This window comes from Seriola aureovittata, chromosome 11, assembly GCF_021018895.1.
Source record: "Seriola aureovittata isolate HTS-2021-v1 ecotype China chromosome 11, ASM2101889v1, whole genome shotgun sequence".
Lineage (NCBI taxonomy): Eukaryota > Metazoa > Chordata > Actinopteri > Carangiformes > Carangidae > Seriola > Seriola aureovittata.
Genome location: NC_079374.1, coordinates 11,603,810 through 11,622,763, shown reverse-complemented (window position 1 = coordinate 11,622,763; position 18,954 = coordinate 11,603,810). Strand labels below are relative to the sequence as shown.

The window sequence follows — 18,954 nt, the reverse complement described above, 5'->3', positions numbered from 1 at the left end:
TTGCCCAATTAACTGGGTGTTAAATAATCTGATTTCTACACGCAGGTGGCGTCCAGTCCCATAGAGAAAAGTAGAGAAGTTGATTGCTCAGTCGTCTCTTGTGATATAATTTCAACATGAAACATTTCATGCAATGATCTCTCCAGCTATATTTTACATAGGAAGCAAAGAGTGATTGCGACAACAGGTGAGAACTTAGATTCAAGAAAATGTGAATGTTTAAAGGAAAACTCTGTTCATTCCACTCTGGCTTCGGTTGCCGTCCTGACAATTGATTGTCTTTAAAAAGTCTACTCTAGGGTACTGACATTGGTGGGTTCCCATCTATTTTTACCTCATCTTCATGTGTTCTTCACAGTTTGAGGAAAATATGTCCAATAAAAATCTAACTAAACAATTTTTGTGCCATTCACATCTGTGGAGTTGCCAAGAAATCAATGGGTTCAGCTAGAGAAGAACTATAATTGGATACTTTATGGGCCAAAAAACAAAGAAAACAGAACAACTTTGCCTGGTGAGCAGCTTTCATTGGTTTGAATGATGTGGCAGTTATTCAGTTTCTTAAAACATACCAAGAGCGAAGTGGGTAAGTCACATATTTTAACACAATCCGTCGTTATTCATAAGGACTGGGACAAAAAGGAACTTGTTGACATAATCAGATCTGGATCTACAATCTGGTGTCGAGCTGATGAGCAGGATTCAGGAATTGGTTTGATATGTGCTGTTCTGGCTGGCACAGATTCTTTGGGTTTGTGGATTTACATAGTAGAAGCAATTACACGTGCTGGCTTAAATGAAAGCTGTAATGTAGAACTGGGTGAGGCAACTCCTTGACAGTATATCATCATATATGTTACAAGACTAGATAATGGCTTTGACTGCTGTAGCATTGTGATGCACTATAGTTGAAATATTTCCTGGTTTTAAATGTTGGATTACACTTGAATATACACTTTTTGGACTATTATTTGCAACTCTGAGTGAATTTACAGAGTTCCCTTTACTTGTTGGCAACCGCAGCCATAGTACTAAAGATTTTTTGTGACCATATATCAACCACCCGTTGTTTAATTTAAAAGCAGCATTAAAACACCAATAATCAAACCCACATAAATATTGTCTTATTATCACTAAGTGCTCATTTTTCTCATTGATTACAGTAAATGTTTGGTTAAAATGTCAAAAAATAGTGCAAATATCTAAGAGATGAAGTTAGGAAGTTTTCTGTCATCTAAGACAAAGGAAAACAGGAAATCTTCACATCTGAGATGCTGGAGTCAGCAAATTTTTAGACAAATTACTCAAACAGTCGATCATTAAAATTAATTATCCATTGAATCCATTAATTGACTAAATGTTTAATCTCTACTCCATTGTCGAATAAGGATTACTTTTGTGAAAGTAATGGTCTCCCCATCAACAAATGACAACAGACGCTTAAATTAAACAATGAGACAATCACAAATGCTCACGTTCTTCTTGCATTTCCTTTTTCAATCTAAAGTAGGACGTGTCATTCAAAGCTACACGATCTGCAGTGTCAGCTGTGTCATGATTGTACTTTGGACTGAATTTATATAACAACATGTTGGTGTCTACCTGGACTTTTTTTTTTTTTTCTTTTTCTCTTGCATGTCACCTAGTGTTAACCTGACCTCCACCACACCAATACACTCTGACACACACTTTACTGTGTGTGTGTGTGTGTGTGTGTGTGTGTGTGTGTGTGTGTGTGTGTGTGTGTGTGTGAATAACTTGGCTGATGATCTCAAGCAGCTGGGGCCAGTGTGCACGATCCTGGAGAGAATACTCCTACCCCTCCTACACAGGCAGACAGAAACACACACACACAGACATATACGTATATACATTCGCACACCCACATGAGCACTCGTAGGTTTTGTTTTTTAGGGTGAGGCAGCTGGCCAAGAACAATAAGCGGCTTGTTTAGCATTTCAAAGCCACAGCTCTCTCTCTCCCCCTCTTTTCTCCCCTTTCCTTTCTGTCCCTTTCTCACATTTAGCAAGTGATGATGGGAACAAAATGAACTAATTACAGTCTTTGATTCCAAATGAAACAGCAGGACTTGCAGACAAGAGAAGAACAATCTGAATCACTCAGGATTTAAAAGAGAGCTGAATTTTGAGGGAAAGAGACATGAGCAGATGATCAGTCTCTGCTCAGTCCACTGGGTGTAGTTGGTGTGGTGTCAGGGACTGGGCAGCCACAGCTCTGCAGGCTGCACACCACTCTGATATCAAAAAAAAAAATCTGTGCACCCACATCGAGTCTGGTCAAAAACACACCGATACCTTGATGTCTCCATGTAAGCGCTTGCTTGGCCAAACTCGCTCTGTGTCAGCAGCGACATTCCTGTGACGAGAGGTTCCAGCAATGTGGTGAATTATCTCATCAGCCTTGCAGCAGCGGTGGAACACTTTGCATGAGTGTGTGTGTGCGTGTACGAATGTACCTGCGCACATTAACACAATGCATGCATACTATTGCTGCTGGTACAGTCTGTTTTGTTGTTGAGGAATTTAGCAAGTGTCTTCGTACATTCCCCACAAAACTTTGACCTGCAGTGCACAGCTGCCATGTAACACAGTCCATTAACATTTTGTACATTTTGTATTTTGGAGACCTACTCATACATCCAGCATAATAACACTGACATAACCCAAGTGAGAAAGTGCTTTTGACAGTTTGAAGTGATAAACGGGTTTGTAACAGCATAGTAATTAGGCTCAGAGTTTGATCACCGTGTCTGTGTTATTATATTTCAACTGTGATAGCCACAACATTTAATAAATGCAGTATGTACATATATATATATATATATATATATTTATATATAGGCATATGATTATACGTATTTGTTTGCCAAACGTCAGAGAGGAATGAACATATGGACAGTTTGGCAGGTGCTCATTCTGTGACATTCGCTCGTAGTGATGCAACACGAGTGGTGTGAAAAATATCCCTCATCTTGCAGTAAATACATGAATAATGTTACCACTACAACCTGCCACTGTCTCATATGTTTCCACTGCACTCCATTTCTACCCTGATACTAGCTCCAAAGCGGATCGCTCCTCACGGCGAGGCATTCAAGTCAACTTTAGCAAACAATTTCTTTGTTTGTGTCAGACAAAATACATAAACATCAACTCATTACAAAAATGTAGCCAGAGGGTTAATGTCCCTCTGGTTACAAACAAAAACCGTCGTTCAAACGGTTGTTCAAAACTGTAGGAGGACAAATTGCAGAATATTAGACTGTGTTGACAGAAACTGGTTTCCTTTTAGAGATGTTATCCTGTTGACTATCTGCTTCAAGGCATTGCTGTACTTTACCAAAATTCCTTAAACACCCAGTCAAACTTGCTGATGATGTTGGATTATTTGGGCATACGTCTTGAACAGTGGGCATATGCGTGACTGAATGTTACTTTTAGGCTAATGCTTTATTTGTGAGGAAGTGAATAACAAAAGATTTATGGGCTCAAATAAGGGTTAGTGAGATTTTGAGCTTGTGAAATGATGCTCAGAAATAGTTAGAAAGCCTGTGATTGTACTGTGTGTGACCCTCCTGTAAACCCATGAAAAATAAAAAAGCTGCATATGAAATTCAAGTTTGTGAATGTGTGGAAAAGATTTGTAGGTGTAGAAAAAAATTAAATAATGTCTAAATAGAATTCCCCAGGTTACAGACACAAAGGGAAAGAGAAACGCTTTCATGAACATCTGAGTACAGATTCAAAGCAGAAAAAGTGAGCGTTCCCAGACTGTGAGTGCGACTCTGGAGTCACACATGCCCATGCCCACACAAACATATTAACATTAATAAAAGCACAGCGCCTTAGCTTTTATTTACACATGCCACCATCATCAGTGCATTTGATTAGACTCATAAATGTAGCTCAAGAAAATGCACCAGCTTTTGAGCGCCAACAGATTTGTGTCCATAAGTTGGCAGCAAATGCTTGGTGTCATTTAAGGCTGCAACTTATCATTATTTTCTTTATTGATTTAACATGCAGATCCATTTTCTTGATTAGTCGTTTGGTTGATTAAATGCATCACATCACAGAATCCTTGTTGACATCACCAGATGTCTTCTTTTATCCAGACAACAGTCCAAACCTCAAAGATCAATCTTGCTCACCTTTGTATTGTAACCCTAAGCAAAACATGCTCAAGCATTTTGTTATCAGAGACAAATCTGGTAATCTGGGAGTAAACCCAACCTCACATGTGTCCTGTAACTGCTCAACAGTCGTGTTGTTTTGGCCTCATTGTGTGCACACATTAGCCGTATTCAGTTGTGCCCTGAACTAGCCCGGTGACCTGAATTGAATATTGATGCCCCTTGCTAAAAGTTCCAGCAGCTGTCTCTCTACAGTCTCACTTTGTAGTCGAGTAAATTTGTCATGCTAGTTATATTGTTGTTGCAGGCTGATTGACAAAGTAACCATGGCAACGCTGCAAGCACATGTTGCAAGGTCGGTTCACTTTGGGGGATGATTTATTTTAATGGAAATTTCATTTCACATGGGAAGTGAAGATAATCCGTCACTAGTCGTCGGTGGTGATTGCGGCAATTCTCTGTCTGTGTGAAGATTGACAGATTATGAAAATGATTTTTCAGCTTTAGCAGATTAGTGTGTGAAGGGGTCATGCGTCACACACACATGTGCAATCAGTCACTTACAATGCAAAGAAAAAATGCGATTTCTGATTACTTGGCCGTTCTTTATTTGCACCAGTGTGATATCTGACTGTGTGTGTGTGTGTGTGTGTGTGTGTGTGTGTGTGTGTGTGTGTGTGTGTGTGTGTGTGTGTGTGTGTGTGTGTGTGTGTGTGTGTGTGTGTGTGTGCGCGCACAGACTTTTCTCACGGTTTGTGAGGAAGTGCAGAGGCGTCATAGAAATGGCCCTGCTGGAATATGTAGGCCGAGTCACATTTCTCTCTCTCTCTCTCTCACTCACACGCTCTCTCTTAGAAAGTCTATTTCTGTCGTTACAGAGTCCGTCCTCAGTTTCTCTTTCTAGACTTGGTCCTGGAGAGTGAAGACCTGTTGGTCTTTTTTTTTTTTTTTAAATCCCTCCTGCCTTTTCCTCATTCTTTGATCATAATCACATCTTCTGTGATTAGACCACTCACTGGCCATACAGAACACAAACGAACAGGAACAAGCACACACATGAAACGGTTATTTTATGTCCGGGAAGGGCTTTTTCTTTCTTTTGCCCATGTGTCAGAGTGTGTGTGTTGACAGAGGCACTCTTTGTGTCAAAATCAATAACACTGTTTGAAAATAAGCCCAGCCAGTGAGTATGAAAATGGATCAGACCTCTGGGTTTACTGGTTTACTTCCACTTCCAGTGTTAAAATAATTCAAGCCATGCGGGGTCACACGAAGACTAGTCACAGGCTGGTGGTTTGCCAGAAGTCGGCACGAGATGGTCGCTTCCACCCATTATTGGATAAGACCCTTTGGCCTGCCAGTGTCCTTTATGTGGAGGTGGTCTGCTCCCGCAGCATGCTGCATGACATTTCTATTAAGTAACAACAGGCCACGGTTATTAAGCAGCACTAATCCACTCATCAGCATGATTTTGTACCCACTATGAGCTGCTGACAAATGTCTCAGCAGCGTCTGCTCAGCAGCTCACCTAAAAGACAAATTTAACATGGATGTTTTGATTTTTTTTTTTTTTCTTTTGGCTTCTGTACAACTTTTTTCAGCTGCAGTTTGTGTGAAAGAGACAGAGAGAGAGGGAGGGATATCGATTTAGAGAGGATGCAGGTGTTATGTTGTGTGGAGGATTTGTTGCAAATAGTTTGTGTGGAAGTACAGGGTTTTATTTGAGAGTCTAGAAGCAGCATCCATCAATAGAATGCACATTCTTGCGTGGTTGTCTTTTAACTGCCAGCTAATGTGAACTTTAGCCTTTGAAACTACTATGGATTGGTGTTTGTGGAGGGAGGGAGGGAGGGAGGGAGGGAAGGAGGGAGGGGGGGAAGTGTGAGGCAGAAGGAGAGAATCCACTTAAACAGGAAAAAGCCTCCATGTCGTGATCTCAAGGGAGCGGAGCCAGCTCTTCACTGAGTGGAGAGGACGGTATAAAGAGGAGGAGGGGTGGGGGGCATGTAAAACAATTTCCCATCTATAGTGCATTAGCATCCCAAACATTCATAGTCTTGTGAGCTTATTACTTTTCACTGATAATAATCCTGAGTAGCATATATAGTTTGTGAGTTTGTCCAGTGGTTGCAGACCAAGAAAGCTTGATGCTTTGATTTGTATTAAAGTGCCAATGTGTAGTGTCAAAGAGGAAATGCAATGAATTCAAGTGTCCTTCTCTCTGCATCTGTTGAGACTTAAGTTTCATTGTCTTTGCGAGAGCTTTAATGTTTAATTTCCTATTAGTCAAAGTAGACCTAAAAATTACAAACACATTTCATTGTGGTTCTCAAACTGTTTCAGGGTTATAGTGAGTCTTTGTAGCTCAGATGCTGTGTTTCAGCTCAGCCATGATTCACACTCAGTCAGTCAGTTGGGAGCAGATCAGCATAAGCACAGCTGTTGATCTGCAGGAAGTACTGCTGGAACCAATGGGGCTTAAACTGGCTGTATCTAAAGAAAGACATGGGATTGTTTATGTTTCTCTCCGCCACAGAAATTTGACAGAAATTTGCACAAAACTAAACCTGGCTCACTTCTCCAACAAGGCGGCTGTTACGGCCTTAAATGTTCCAGTTTGACTCTGAGATGATGACGACCATCTGCTTTTTTTTTTTTTTTTCTATCTCTCTATCTTTAGGGGACAAAGATGGAAGCAAGGTAACAACAGTTGTGGCCACTCCGGGCCAAGGCCCCGACCGGCCACAGGAGGTGAGCTACACGGACACGAAGGTTATCGGCAACGGCTCGTTCGGCGTTGTCTACCAGGCTAAGCTCTGCGACTCCGGGGAGCTGGTTGCCATCAAGAAGGTCCTGCAAGACAAAAGGTTTAAGGTAAAACATGCTTACAAACAATGTATAGTATCTTTCAGCTTAGTCAACTTTCTCACTCGTCAATAACAGAAAAGAAACAACGAGGGCAGAAAAAGCAGCATGTGCTGTCTAAATGATGATGATGCACACATAAACGCACTCATGCTCTCTTTTCTCCTGGTCATTCTTCTCTAGATATTTGTTGCATTAATGTATATGGCCGAGTAACTGTGAAAGAGGCATGAATGGCGTGATCTGTAGAAGGTGAGATCAGAGAACCTGCGAAACGAGAAAAACTTCTAATTTTCTACATTTTGCTTGACACATTGTTGCTTTAATGTGTGTATGTTCTTGCAGGAAGTGTGTGTGCATGCGTGTGTGTGTGTGTCTGTGTGTGTGTGTGTGTGGTAGTGGTGGGAGGGTCTTCTCACCCACAAACAAAGTTGAACCCATTAACTCTCAGTCATCTGTCAGGTTTAGCTCAGTTGCCACAGAGGAAATGTCATATTTCCTTCCAAGCTAAGCTCTGCTGGAATCCTCCTCCTGTGCTTTGAATAGATTGACAGATAGATAGACAGATTGACTGATGGCTTGTTGTTCCTCGGCTGGGCCGACATTGTATCTGCTCCCTGAGTCAGGGGGCCTCACTGCACCCGCTGCTTTTTCACAGCTCACAGATAAAAGAGCTGAGACTGTCAAGCCTGCAGGACAGCTGTTTAGATTCTCATTAACTTTTCTTGGCTTACGAGTTAGGGGTGCACCGACATGATCGGGCCGAGGTGAAACCGGATATGGTGTATGTCATCGAATAAGGAACAGTGTCAAAATTATGCCCGGTATCTAAACTACATTTATTAGGTTAACCACCCTTAATTTAACGCAGTGTAATACAACAGCCCTGCAATAAATCCTACACTCATGAAGGTTATATTAAGGAGCGTGGCTTAACTTGATTTATATAAATGGAGTGGAAAAATAATTTGTAATATATAATATAATACTAAAGCACCATAAACTTCAGACCTTCACACCTCTCTGAAACAGTTTCCACAAGACTGGACATCATGTAGGCCTTATTGCGAGGTTGTTGTATTAGACTGCATTGGTTTTAGATGTGTGCACCTAACACACCAGTAACTGTGACATTCATACAGAAACAGATAACCTCTTGAGGACTGAGAACTGAGTCAGTCTTGTATGGGGAAGCTTCCAAGGAATCACCTGCTATAGAAATAAAAAAAGCGTTTTTGTGAATTTTACACTGACGTCTCCTGTACACACTCCACACGACAGTTTGTACGCAGTTAATATTACACATGCCCTGGCTTTTACAGAACAAATCACACACACAAGTACACAGTCCAGATGATGCAATACAATGTGTGACTGTAATTTTTTCCACATGTGTGCTGGAAAACCTACACAGCCTACACAATTCTGTTCTACACAGGATTTCAGCTCATTTAAACATCTTGTAATTATAACAGAAGAGAAAAGAAGTTAAGTGGCTGCTTAGAGCAAAAGTTTGACAGTTTGGGAAGTAGGATTTTTTGCTTTGTTGCTGAGAGTTACGCGTGAGGATCAATACTATTCTCATGTGTGTATGCTAAATATGAAGCTACAGCCAGCGCCCGGTTAGCTTAGCTTAGCAGAAAGAGTGCAAACATTGGGCCACAGCTAGCCTGACTCTGTCCAAACATAACAAAGTCCAGCTACCAGCGCCATCGGTTTCTGTTATGTACTTGTCCCTGTGAAAAGAACCAATAAATAAATTAAGTAAATTAATTAGGACTAGTTTTATCAATGACTTATCTAGATTCTAATTAGATTGACTAGCCCTCCACTAGGAGGGTAGACGTTGCCTCTTGTGTGTTAATTTACGTGTACTCAGGACGGTCAGGGTGTGTTAGCAAGAGATGATGAGAGGAGCGATGGCAGCACAAGCTTCGTCCCGTGAGAGTCACTGAAGTTTAGTCACGTGTGTTTGCTTGTAGCATGTCTTTTTGTGCTGTGGCTGCTGTGCCGAGCCAACAGCTTCAGCTAAATACTTCAGGAGCTCGCTGCCCCGGGCTTAACCTTTCAGAGGTTCACCACAGTTTTTCAGCAGGTGCTAGTCCTTCGCTACCCGAAATCAGACAAGATAAATGATGTCACTTTACGGTGTGGGGGTTGACCATCTGTCACAAAATACAAAATGTTTGTTAGGAACACACACGCGCACACACACACACACACACACACACACACACACACACACACACACACACTCACTGACAGAATGCTTTCTCTAACCCTTTACCCTAACCTTAATCATCACTTTGTAGTTGTGAAGACCGGCCAAAATGTCCTCACAATGATGGTTTCAGACCAAAAGTTGGCCACACAACCACAGAAAAACATGTACACACACACACACACACACACACACACACACACACACACACACTGTGACTCTGCATGCTAGCTATGGTGAAGTCATATCCTGCTCCTCCTGTTAGCCCTTGGTTAGTCTGTGGTTAACACTCGCTAGCAGGTGGCATGTTTAAACAGCTCGGTGGCCATCTGAAGATCACACAGTGTTTTCTTCTTGTGGTGCTCAGTTTCCTCTTTAAAGCACACTCTCTACCTTCAGCTGCTCTCTGTGCGTCCGCTACATGCTCTGCCTGTCTTTCCTTGTGAACAGCTTGTTACGAAAAATGAGGCAAACGAGAGCTAAGACTCCTCACATGACTGCCAAACACACACCATCGAGCGCGTGTACCCAGTTACACACATACAAACACATAACCAAACACCTGCGTTCTACTTTTTTTTTTTCTTATTCCTCCACTTCAAAGCCTTTCCTCCACACTTGTGTTTTTTCTGTCTGATTGGGTGCTCATCTGTCAGGCAAGCCAGTGTGTGTAAAGCTGTGCTCGTCTAACGTGTGAATGTTTTATTTTCTCTTGCTGACACACACGTACACACACACACACACACACACACACACACACACACACACACACACACACACACACACACACATACGCAGAAGTCAAACATGGTAATCATGTGAATAGGCTCTGTTAGGGTGCAGCTGATGAATGTATGTGTGAGACAGTCTTGGTGGGCTTGAAGTCTGCTCCTGGTGCATTCTGGGATGGGTCCTTCTCCTTTCCCATCTGAGGGATCACATATCAGCCTATTGGAAAATGGATGCTTGCATTGAAACCAACACTCACTGGCGCACACACAGGGTGATTGCATTTCTGGTGGTAGCCGCTCTTAAGCAACATTGCTTTTTTCTATATTTTTCTCATTGTCAACATAAAAGAACAAAACCACCAATTAATTTATTTGACTAACAGGTATTTCCTGTGTAGTCCAATCTCATATAGCTTATCCCCCCCGTGTTAAAGAACTCAATGTTGTCCAAAGACTATTAAAAACACATCATTGTGCCACACTGTTGCACTGGGTGACATGTTTCGTAACTACACTAAAGATGGACGATGTAGGTTATTTTGAGTACACAGTTCTGCTGCTGCGAATATTCACTGGAGACCCAAGAGTGTGTTAATGCGCAGCTGAAAATAGTTCCCAATAAATGCAATATTTACTACTATTTGATTAACATTTGATCTGAAATACAGTGCAAAACAGTTAGTCCACGTGTTGGTCACACGTTTTCAACGATTTACATCTTCAGTGGGAATGAACGGGCTTGAGATTGACCACACACTGGGCAGGAAAGCCAAAGCACTGAGAGACTCACTGAAGTAAATCTGCAAGAATTTCTCTCATCGAGTTTAACTTAACACGTGAATTTGTGACATTGACCATTAGCTGGCCGCATTGACAGGGCTGATTTATAAGCTACTGTAGCTTATTAGCTTCGTCCAGAGAGCAGAGTGTACCAGCCAGCTCTGTGAGTCGTCACGATATTGTCAAGCCTTTAGAATGATATATTTTTTCTGGTGTGAGCCAAGTGTTACACATCGTTTGGTTTGTGTGATTTATTGACAATATGAAAAATATAGAATAATGTCAGTTTTATCAGCTATAAGCTGTTACTTAGGGAGAACAGTAAAACATTTTGTGTGTGCTGGTGTGTGCAATTACTCTATGCTGTTAATATTTTTGGAGACTGGATGTTGATTGGTCTGGTAGAATACATCAGCAGAATGAAACACTCAGGTGTAGCACTTCTAGCAGCCTGCAACTGAGGCACTCTACCTCTCCATCTGTCTCTCTCTGTCTCTCTGGGTCTGTGCTCGCTGCTCTGCTGACACACTGGAGGATGACAGGTCAGCAGGAATGACTGCAGTATAACTGGAGCTGGGCAGGGCTTTACTGAACAGCCTGTCTTGCTCCTCCTCCATATGGTACCACCTTTCTCATACATAACAACACACAAACACACACACACACACACACAGAGCCAAACACAATCTCAAACACTACCACTAAGCCACTGCAAGAGGACGAGGGCGTTGCCTGCAGTGCATGATGGTTCGATGGCCAGTCTGTGACCCACATGCTATGATGTCACATTACGATGTGGGGGTTGTGTATGTATGTGTGTGTGCCGTGTATGGTGCTGTAGGAAAGAGGGGTGGAGGGACTTTGTTGCTGCTGCTGAGATGAGGTCTTCCTTATTGGACAGACAGCTCACTTATATCCTCATAAAGTGGCAGAAGAGTGTGGAAGGACAGCTGCATACCTCCCCCGTGCCAACCAATGTGGTCCTAACCCACATAATGAGGGATCTCATTTGTCACCCAATCAGTAAGTCAGCTGACATCACAGGCAGTTTCTCACTATTTTGACAACCACATTCAAAGAGTCAGGTAGTCGGCTTGTCAGCTTGTCAATAAGTCACGCAGTTAACGTATACAATCTGAAACAAAAACAAAAAACTGTGACAAAAAAAGCACAGCACACTGGTCCCCCAGAGTTACATTTATTCACCCTCCACAAATTATCATCTAAACCCAGTCAGTGGGTTAGTTGGTCATTCAGCCAGCTGCTCTTTGGTTTGTCATTCAGTCATGTGTTTTCAGCCAGTTAAGGCAGCTTATAAGCTACATCAAGGTCCCATGCGAACACATTTTAACCATTTTAACGTGCTATTGTTTTACGCCAAAAGTGAAGCCTGTTTTTACGGTGACATCAGATCATCGCCTGCTCAGCTAGTTGACCGCACGTCCTGCAAGGGTCTCACCAACATCTTCTTCCCTAGACATCCACAGCACACACTGTGTAGGTCAAACATTGGTCCGTCAGTGTATTAGTTAGCAAGACAACCACGCAGCTCGCCTGTTTGCTTGACAGCCAGTTAGCTCAGTATTCAGTCTTTCAACCAGGGAATTAGTCAGTGAGCTAGTGTACTGGTGAGTCACCTTGTCAGTTGAACAGCATACACCTTATTTTCTCAGTATGAGTATGCCTTAAGCTGATTCAATTCTGGTTATGTTCCTTATTTGAATTCTGAATGTAAACACCAGGGTGTTCACACAAACCACAGCATACAAGCAAAACCCCCCAAAAAAAGACTTAATATGTTAGTTATCTTGCGTTTATTATGCATGCTCACATCCTGACTAAAACCTGAGTCGCTGTCATAAATCTCATATTCAGAATATTAATATGCATGTCACTGCGCTCAGTATGGGTGCTCTGTGTTGTTATTGTGGCTACGCCAATACGTAGGACAAAGCCCTTACTCTACCATTCAAATCGCACATGACTTCTAAAACAAAGGTGAAATTGTGATGCTATGAATCTGCCACCGACTGATTTTTACTTTCCTCTCTGTATTGTGCTTCCTTCCTGACCATCCTCCATTCAGTCTCTAAAGTGGAGTCCACACTCTCTCCAAATGTTGCACAAGCACTTTAGATCAAGTCAACGCAAAGCGCTGTGATACAGAGGGGGAGGGAAGGAAGGAGAATGGTGAAGGGGGAGAAAATGTGAACTATAATGGAGCTGTTAAAGCTTTATGTAATGCTTGAAGTCCTGCCCACCCTTGAGAAAGTCCATATACGCAACCATTTTCTGCATGGACTAACTGTATATGAATATAGATGGAGTGCTCTATCAGGTTTCAGTGCTTACATTTTAGTTCTCGTGGCCCTGTGAAGGCCTGTGGCTCATCATACTACAGCCACCAAGACTTATTGGACCAGTTTTTTACTTCATCACTTCTATTTTCACATCTTTCTCAGAACTGTTTCTGCTGTACGTCTGTCTTACAAACTCTTTTTTTTTTTCTGTAGCTACTGGTGCCGCTGATGGGAACAGGCAACATGCCACACAGTACATAATTGTGTCGTCACGTTTTATCCCGTGGGATCCAGGCTTCTACTAAGGACTTATTTATTTAAATCAGCATTCCTTTGCTGCTACCACATCATCAAAAATTTTTTCCAATCCTGATTCCCAAAAACTGGCACATTGACCTATGTGGTGACAGTGACGTGGCTGACAACAAGATGATTGTTTGGCAAGATTATTAGAAGCAAATATGTGTTTTGTCATAAGATAAAATATAAAATGTCTGTCATATGTCTGAAGCTTCATGTTTTTGTTTTGTTCAGAACCGTGAGCTGCAGATCATGAGGAAGTTGGACCACTGCAACATAGTCCGCCTGCGCTACTTCTTCTACTCCAGTGGAGACAAGGTCAGTTGGCTGAGTGTTCTTCCTCTTGTTCTTCATTTTGTGTAGAACCCCAACACTGCAATTTTAGCTTCACAAAGAAGAAGTTTCTATAGAGTTTTGGTATTTATTACAAGCAATGTCTTTATCAGGGTTAGTGAAGTAATAACCCTAACCCTGGTCCACTATACAGGCATATTATTATAACACATAAACATATTGAAAGAAATAAAAGTAAACTAATGGCCATACAGTATCACACCAAGCAGTATAAAGTAGCCTGATACATAAGTACATTTATGGACATGGTTTGAAAAAACATCTTATTCAACTCATTTCTTTATTCAGACTCAGATACAATATACACAGGCATCAAATTTGAAAATCCATTCACTTCCTCCTCCTGCAGCTGGCTGTGGAAACATTCAAGGACATTCAAGTGACATGATATGTAAAGAATTCCTCCTTTTCTAATATAAAGGGGCAATTTACGGATACCTAATTCATACATTCAAAGCTGCCTGTAGGTCTTTTCAAACATTCATTTTGCTTTGAGATGGGAGATAACGGCGGGGGCATGCCTGAAAGATATCTCAGCACTTTCCAGAGAAAACCTCCCTAAGCATGATGCAACTGATGATGCTATTACTTTGTTGAGCCTCAGGACTTGAACCTATCACTTGATACATACCACACCCCTTGTTGATATTACAACTGCATGTTTTTAGAGCTACAGAGACCACACTTTGCTTATAAAGTCTGATTAAGAATCATTTGTGCTTCTAACATTTTCAAATCAACCATCTTGTCGTTATGTTATTTTTAAAACGAAAAGGTGGAATGACTCAGGTAGCTGCTGTGAACTGGCTTAAGGACAAAGTGGAGAGGAGATTGGAGAGGTCTCCTTTTCTCTATATGCGTATTATCATTTCTATTCTTTAAATAGCTAAATAACTCCTGTTGATTGCCTAAAAGAGAGGGAGAAAAAGAGCGTTACCTTCTCTCCTTGCTCTTCCAGAGAGTGCTTGAAGAACATTTCTTTTTAATACTATTAATTTTTTTCATCTTCAAGAATGGCTTATGGTTCCCTGGGCTTAGTATGTGTTTATATGATTGAGCCCTTGGCTTCAGTTTGAGTAGTAAAATAATTTAGCTTCTCTAGCTCACTAGGAAATGTTAGCATTTTTCCCATTAATATTCGGCTACAGTCTGTCTTTTGTTTTACTAGGATTTTTCTGCCTATTTTAGTTTTTTATGTTTCCTGTGTTGCCCTCCGAGCCAGTCAGCTTCACCGTCTCCCATCATATGTTTGCCTCCTGGCCTGTTTGGCTGTAATAAATACATTAGTACATACAGTGCATTGTGACAGGGAAGTCCCTCTCTCTGCCTTTCTGTCTGTCTTGGAGGTCCCCTGGAGACTACAAGGCTGGACTATGTCATTCAGCCAGCTGACAAATGGGCACACATGCTGCCGGGACTATGCTCATGACACTGCAGTCAGGAATGCTTCCCTGTTGCACACCTACCGGGGCCATGGAAAGCTGATGGGGATTATAGGGGAGAGGTGACGGTGAGGGATCGGTCTGAGGAGAGCGGACGGAGAGACGGCGAGGGGGAATTTATTTGCCAGACTAGAGGGTGTCAGTTAATTATAGACTCACCCAAGCCCTCCCCTCCATGCTGTTAGCTCCACCCTGTTCCCGCCCCTCACGTTATGCCACGAGCCCACGTACCTCTGGGAATCACGGCTCCTTCTTGGTATACTGACACACTGACAGCGGTGTGAATGACCCCGCTCCTTACCAACTTGACTTTTGCAATCACAGGATCTTGTTGTTTTGATAATCGGTAACTTTCGTTTGTAATGTCCGATTGCTTTCACCTTTACACCCTTTAAATTCCCCCCTCCTGTGCCCCCTTTCATGTATCCATTTCTTCTCCCTCCTCTTCCCCCTCACGGTATGACTCCAGGCTAATTATGGAGACTGGCACCATGTTGTTGGTATGGGGATTTACCACCCATAGAGCTCAGAGAGAAGAAAAGTGAGGGGGGTTAGTGAAGTAGGCAAAAGGTAATGGCACCTGGAAAGGGAGGATAGTGGATGGATGGATAGTTGTAGACAGGTTGATGGATAGATGACAGTTGTGTGCAAAAAAGGACAGGGTGACAGAGACATAAGACGAGGTCATGTCAGGTGTGTGTGGGTGCTGTTCGTGTCCTGATGTGAGGGTTAACACTGGGTGCAGCTGTGAGACTGGCCAGGACGACTGCAAATGTAGCTGTCAGCATGTGCACAGGTAGTCTTATGTAACTGCTGGCATGTGTTGTGCTCGACACACTGTGCTTTTGCTTTTACCCTTTAACCGCTTGTATAATACTGTTCAAACAGAGGGCCACTGGTCCAAACAGCGTAGGCAGGTCAGCAAATAGCAGGTTGACTTTTACCTCTTAAAAATATGTAGTGCATGTAAGACATTCAGCTGACGCAGAGTTGCCCTCCGCTGTTTCTCAATCACATTTGTGTACACTTAAACGCACACAACTGCTTTCAGTAACCTAGCTGGATTCTCTGATACACGAACGTACAATATGTCATACAACATTCCTGCCAGCAGGTTGAATTTATCAGCTTTTCTTCAGTTATAACAGCAAAAAAAAAAAAAAATTAAAATCCATCTTTTAGTTGCATTTATTTCATGAACATTAATTACAATTCATAAACCAGTGGAGGCATGAAAGGATAAACATGCTAGAGGACTGTGCAGCAAAAAATGTTGTTGAGCTGGTTATCTTTCCACCAGTCATACTATCTGATCCCATGTTACCACAATGGTTATGCTGTAATTTGATTAAATACAATTTTATTTGGGAATATTAAATGTAAAAGCACATTATAAAAATAGTAGAATAATAAATCTCTTTTGTTACAGGATTTGTTTACACCAGGTCTCGATAAGGTGATCATACTGCTCCCACCTTCGTTAAATGCTATCAACATTCTTGATTAATCAAATTCTGTGTAACTAAATAACTCTCTGTGAACTTTGGGAGGTTTTTGGGTCTTTGCAGGTCAGTTGTCCTCTTTGACCGCCTGGTAAATGAGCCTTGAGTGGAGGGAGGAACTGTCTGTGCTCTTTTTCTGTGCTGACGCATCCTCGTGATGGTTTTCTCAAGTAATTGGTGCCCTTAAAGACCTTTTTGGAGAACAAGCTCATTTTGTCAGCCATTGAGCAGAACTGATATTTTTTTGTATTTTTATGTTTGATATATTGAATTCTCACATTTAGCAACAGGCCAGATGCCCTCATGGCCTCAGCGTCTCTGTGTCAATTACTTAGTGGTAATTTGATTAGTTGCCCTTCATTTTTTCCTAATCTTGGAGTACTGTCTCACAATCTATCTATGTTTAGTCTCTGACTAGTCCTTAATTATTTTCAATGATGTTAGGCTTACATGGTGCATATTTTAAATAAAGAGTTTACTCAAACTACAACAAACTAAGTGATTCATAGAGAGTGTGGGGCATGGAAGTATTCCAGAGCAGTTGATTGGGCCTCAAGACAAAAGGAGTAGTCTGTTTGTTGCACTTGTAAATGACTGGGTACATACACAGAGAGTAGGAGGAAAAAAGGGCTGCAGGGGCTCACAGCTCATTTTCGCCCTGGGCCCCCGCTAGCAGGTTAAGTCGGCCCTTACCATCCCAACAAACTTGTGTAAAGGCATTTGTTGTTAAGCAGGAAATATATTGCGCAATATACATATGAAGCAATGCTGTGCATATATATATATATATATATATATATATATATACATATATATATATTCACATGCAGATGTTAATAGACAGGGTGTGGTTGCACAGCATTGCTTCTGGGTAATAAGCGAGGTCTGGTGAGTCATCAGTAGAGCTGCCACTGGATTTTCCAAGAAACAGTGAGAGACAAGTGAGAGTGTATGTGAACACCTGACGTGTAACTGGCTGCGGCCCCTGAACATGTTTATGAATTTATTCTTAGATGTGCAGTGTGATGTTGAAATTGTCTTTATTAGGGTGTGTCAAAACAAGCTGCATGCCCCTCCACTTATATCTGTCGTCTTCCTTGATTTCACTGATTCATTAACACCGACTGTTCTCTAATCATATCGACTTACATACATTATAGGTGTAGTAAGTAGTAAGTGCAGACTTGTGTAATATGTATGTAAGTATGATTGCCATACTCACCAAGGGGCACATGACCAGGAAGCACAGACACACATGTTAATATGTAAAGCACGTGTGGAAACATGCCGTCTGTTACACACTGCTCCATCAATCCACTTCTTTTACACACCGTAGCATGGGGATTGTTGTTGATAGACAGCTGAGCCAGTTGTTCATGTGCAAGCGATCTGCTCAGCAAATTAGAGGGTGAATTATTTAGCCGGGGGCAAGCGAGGAGCCAATCAGTTCCCTGCCTGGCTAACCATCTGGGAACGAGCCAAGGAAGTGGCTTTGTAGTGAGGCAGGAAGTGAGTCATCACTGTTGCTAGGCTAAATATAGCTTTGGTGGTGCTAGCAGGAGGCGTAGCAGGCTCTGTAGCCGTCACAAATGTTATCAATGGGAGTTTTGCCGGTGAAGGAGAAATGGGCACGCACACGCACATGCACACACACGCACACGAACACGCACATGGCTAGAGGACAGAGAGACACTGAGAAGGAGTGTTAATGGCTGAGGGTGACGCCAGTGACAGATGAGTGTGTAAATTGCTTGAAAGCTGTTTAGAAAATGCTGTTCTTTGTCACCAGTATCTGCAGCCCTATGTGTGTGCGACTGTCTGCGAGACCTCCCGCTCCTCTTTTTCATATGCATCTAATCGTCTGAGGGTGAGTGGGAGAGAGCAGTCACTACAAAGCGGGGCATTGAGCTGACAGAAGTCTACCACACAGTCTGTCTGGGCGCTCTTCACGGGCCCAGCTCTCTCATTGTGCTCCGCAGACCTGCAGGGAGCCAGCTCTGTTCCCCGCCTAAGCTGTATGTTGGGCAGACTGTTAACACCGCTAACAGGTGGGGGAGAGGTGGCAAAAAGATACAGACATTGATTCGCTGACCAAATGGAAAGGAATGAGAGAGAAACAGCAGAGAATTACTTAATTAATTCCATTTGGAAGCCCGGATTTGTTATCCCGCAGGTGTGTGTTTGTTGGTTGGACACTGGTCGACAGCACCTGTCACTTTCACAATTGCATGTAGTACAATGTGCACACTTCCCACTAGTCCAATTCAGCTCTCTAGTGATATCGTTTCAAAGATTTAGTGTCCATT

At 42.2% G+C, this 18,954-nt stretch overlaps 1 protein-coding gene across 2 annotated transcripts in view; it reads left to right on the top strand.

The window, feature by feature from the left end:
• gsk3ba (glycogen synthase kinase 3 beta, genome duplicate a) overlaps window positions 1–18,954 on the top strand; it is a 31,381-nt gene that overhangs the window by 2,620 nt on the left and 9,807 nt on the right. For both annotated transcript variants that reach the window (XM_056388540.1, XM_056388541.1), the window contains exons 2-3: window positions 6,834–7,027; window positions 13,585–13,668. In XM_056388540.1, the coding sequence (XP_056244515.1) occupies window positions 6,834–7,027; window positions 13,585–13,668 (278 nt within the window). The remainder of the gene's footprint in view (window positions 1–6,833; window positions 7,028–13,584; window positions 13,669–18,954) is intronic.